General features: G+C 45.0%; 1 protein-coding gene across 1 annotated transcript; it reads left to right on the top strand.

Annotated features, from left to right (window-relative positions):
• Nucleotides 1-2,109: 2,109 nt before the first annotated feature.
• LOC138796599 (general transcription factor II-I repeat domain-containing protein 2A-like) lies at nucleotides 2,110-3,906 on the top strand. The gene has a single exon (XM_069976209.1). It carries the CDS (start codon nucleotides 2,110-2,112, stop codon nucleotides 3,904-3,906), a length of 1,797 nt encoding a protein of 598 aa, XP_069832310.1.
• The last annotated feature ends 214 nt before the right edge of the window (nucleotides 3,907-4,120 follow it).

Raw genomic sequence — 4,120 nt, 5'->3', positions numbered from 1 at the left:
AATGCTGCCACATGTGCCCCCTGAACATCATGCTGTGCCCCTGACTAATGCTGCCACATGTGCCCCCTGAACATCATGCTGTGCCCCTGACTAATGCTGCCACATGTGCCCCCTGAACATCATGCTGTGCCCCTGACTAATGCTGCCACATGTGCCCCCTGAACATCATGCTGTGCCCCTGACTAATGCTGCCACATGTGCCCCCTGAACATCATGCTGTGCCCCTGACTAATGCTGCCACATGTGCCCCCTGAACATCATGCTGTGCCCCTGACTAATGCTGCCACATGTGCCCCCTGAACATCATGCCGTGCCCCTGACTAATGCTGCCACATGTGCCCCCTGAACATCATGCTGTGCCTCTGACTAATGCTGCCACATGTGCCCCCTGTATATAATGCTGCCACATGTGCCCCCTGTATATAATGCTGCCACATGTACCCCCTGTATATAATGCTGCCACATGCCGTGCCCCCTGTATATAATGCTTCCACATGCCGTGCCCCCTGTATATAATGCTGCCACATGCCGTGCCCCCTGTATATAATGCTGCCACATGCCGTGCCCCCTGTATATAATGCTGCCACATACCGTGCCCCTTGAATATAATGCTGCCACATGCCGTGCCCTTGTATATAGTGCTGCCACATGCCGTGCACTTGTATATAATGCTGCCACATGCCGTGCCCCCTGTATATAATGCTGCCACATGCCGTGCCCTTGTATATAATGCTGCCACATGCCGTGCACTTGTATATAATGCTGCCACATGCCGTGCCCTTGTATATAATGCTGCCACATGCCGTGCCCTCTGTATATAATGCTGCCACATGCCGTGCCCTTGTATATAATGCTGCCACATGCCGTGCCCTCTGTATATAATGCTGCCACATGCCGTGCCCCCTGTATATAATGCTGCCACATGCCGTGCCCTTGAATATAATGCTGCCACATGCCGTGCCCTTGTATATAATGCTGCCACATGCCGTGCCCTCTGTATATAATGCTGCCACATGCCGTGCCCTTGTACATAATGCTGCCACATACTGTGTCCTTGAATATAATGCCCATAGTAGCCCATGTGCAAATGACTACTAATGATTTTAAGTGTATTTCAATTTTTGCCTCGAGCAGCAGAGAAGGCAGAATCGGCCCAGACTGCCCAGCTTGTCACTGCGTTCCCTGCTGCTGCCAGTTCACACCATCAATCGCCAGCCCTGCTACCACCGCTGTCCTGTCAGACTGCAGACCACTTTTGAAGATCGTCCTGCTCTCCTCTTAGTAGTGTGTAAGTAAGACTTATTCACAATAGGGCCACCTCACTCTGTCCCCCAAATAAAAGGTATATTAAGTCTCACATGGACTACCACCCCCACTATGCAAAATTTCAATGCAACATGGTGAGGGTTAAAATCCAATTGAGGTTGTCCAAAATTACATGAATCATCAATGCAGGTAGCTTTTTGTATATAATGCTGCCACATGCCGTGCCCTTGTATATAATGCTGCCACATGCCGTGCCCTCTGTATATAATGCTGCCACATGCCGTGCCCTTGTACATAATGCTGCCACATACTGTGTCCTTGAATATAATGCCCATAGTAGCCCATGTGCAAATGACTACTAATGATTTTAAGTGTATTTCAATTTTTGCCTCGAGCAGCAGAGAAGGCAGAATCGGCCCAGACTGCCCAGCTTGTCACTGCGTTCCCTGCTGCTGCCAGTTCACACCATCAATCGCCAGCCCTGCTACCACCGCTGTCCTGTCAGACTGCAGACCACTTTTGAAGATCGTCCTGCTCTCCTCTTAGTAGTGTGTAAGTAAGACTTATTCACAATAGGGCCACCTCACTCTGTCCCCCAAATAAAAGGTATATTAAGTCTCACATGGACTACCACCCCCACTATGCAAAATTTCAATGCAACATGGTGAGGGTTAAAATCCAATTGAGGTTGTCCAAAATTACATGAATCATCAATGCAGGTAGCTTTTTGACAGTGTCATATGGACATCCCCCACCATATTGCAATACATTTTAGGTTAGTAAGGTGACAATTTTTCTTATGGGTTATACTCCTTTCCTTTAGGTGCGACATTGATAGTACAAATGGCGACTTCCAAAAAAAGGAAAGTTGATGCAGAATGTCGAGCTTTCCAAGAGAAATGGACACATGATTATTTTTTTCTTGAAGTCAAAGGCAAGCCTGTGTGTCTGGTTTGTGGTGAGGCATTGGCAGTAATGAAAAAAGCCAATCTGGAACGTCATTACAGCTCCAGACATGCTAAACTTAGTGACTTGAAAGGTCAGATGCGTCTGGATAAAATCAGTGCTCTTCAGCGCACTCTGGAATCCCAACAAGCTGCTTTTACTAGGCCTAGGTGTGACAGAGACAATGTAATTCATACCAGTTATGTTGTTAGTGAGCTAATTGCAAAGAGGCTGAGGCCTCATATAGAAGGAGAGTTTGTAAAGGAGTGTATGGTGGCTGCTGCAGAGCTCTTAGCACCAGACAAACTAAAATTATTTAAGAGTGTTAGTTTGTCTCGAAGAACAGTGTCTGATCGGATCACAGACCTAGCCCAAGATATTGAAAAAACCCTTAAAGATTCTGCAGGAGATTTTCAATTCTTCTCTTTGGCTCTTGATGAAACAACGGACTTAACAAATACAGCCCAATTGTCTATTTTTGTTCGTGGCATAACAGCAGAATTTGAAACTAGAGAGGAGCTGCTGTCTCTGGAAGCCATGCATGGCACTACAAGAGGTGAAGACTTGTTTGAGAGACTTGTTTCAGCATTGAAAAAATTTGATCTATCATTTGAGAAATTAAGTGGCCTTACCACAGATGGAGCGCCTTCCATGATTGGCTCACAGAAAGGGCTAACAGCCTTTGTGAAGAAAGAGATGAATCGTCTCAGTCTTGATCCAAGTGGTTTAGTTATATGCCACTGCATCATACACCAAGAAAGTCTCTGTGCCAAGTCTTTGCGGTTAAACAGTGTGATGTCAATAGTTGTGTCATGCATAAATTTTGTCAAAAGCAAAGGGTTGAATAGTCGCCAGTTTAAAGAGCTACTGAATGATCTGGACTCTGAATATGGTGATCTTGTATATTACTGTGAAGTACGGTGGCTGAGTCGTGGGAACATGCTCATCAGGTTTTATGAACTGCGGGATGAAGTCAAGCAATTTATGGAGATGAAGGGAAAACCTGTCAGAGAACTCAGTGATAGCAAGTGGCTGTGTGATCTAGCGTTTATGGTGGACATTACTAAGTACCTGTCAGAGCTGAATGTCAAGCTTCAGGGCCCCAACCAGTTTCTTAGCTCCTTGCTGTCGCATGTTAAGTCATTTGAAGCTAAGTTAAAGCTGTGGAAAGTGCAACTTGAAAGGAGTAACACTGTGCATTTCCCTACTCTGGAAGGACAAAAGCCTTCTACAACACTTGAATATGCTGGTGAATGTGCACAACTTATTGAGGCATTTAGCGAGAGATTCCAGGACGTGAAAAGTAAACAAATGGAATTAAACATTTTTTCTACGCCATTTAATGTGGAACCAGCTGATGTGCCTGATAACCTACAACACGAAATTATTCAGTTACAAAGTAATGATGAGCTGAAAGCAAGGTACAACAATGTCCCACTGCTTGAGTTCTATAAACGTTACCTGAGCAACGATGAATTTCCCACTTTACGAAAACATGCATTGAAATATGCATCTGTGTTCGGAACAACTTACTGTTGTGAGCAGTTCTTTTCAAAACTAACAATAGCAAAATGTCAACTGCGTACCAGGCTGACTGACACAAACTTAGAAAATCAGTTGCGAGTAGCAACATCATCAGTACCAGCCCACGTAAAACGCATCGTCAAGGAAAAGCATTTCCAGCCATCACATTAACGGTGAGTTTATTTTCATTTTTTATAACGTTATTTTGTACGGCCCTTGAACTATGTTGTAAATTTTCAAATGGCCCCCGACAGGAAAAAGGTTCCCCACCCCTGATTTAGAGAATTAGCCGCCCATCAGTGCATTGATGGCTGTGGGTACATTATTCTAGTTCAGGTAGACTGATTGACTTTTGGATGTGTTTTTAGTTAAAAAGTCCATTGAA

The sequence above is a fragment of the Dendropsophus ebraccatus genome, chromosome 7 (assembly GCF_027789765.1).
Source record: "Dendropsophus ebraccatus isolate aDenEbr1 chromosome 7, aDenEbr1.pat, whole genome shotgun sequence".
Taxonomy (NCBI): Eukaryota; Metazoa; Chordata; class Amphibia; order Anura; family Hylidae; genus Dendropsophus; species Dendropsophus ebraccatus.
The sequence above is the reverse complement of the archived record's forward strand: the minus strand, read 5'-3'. Positions and strand labels throughout refer to the sequence as shown.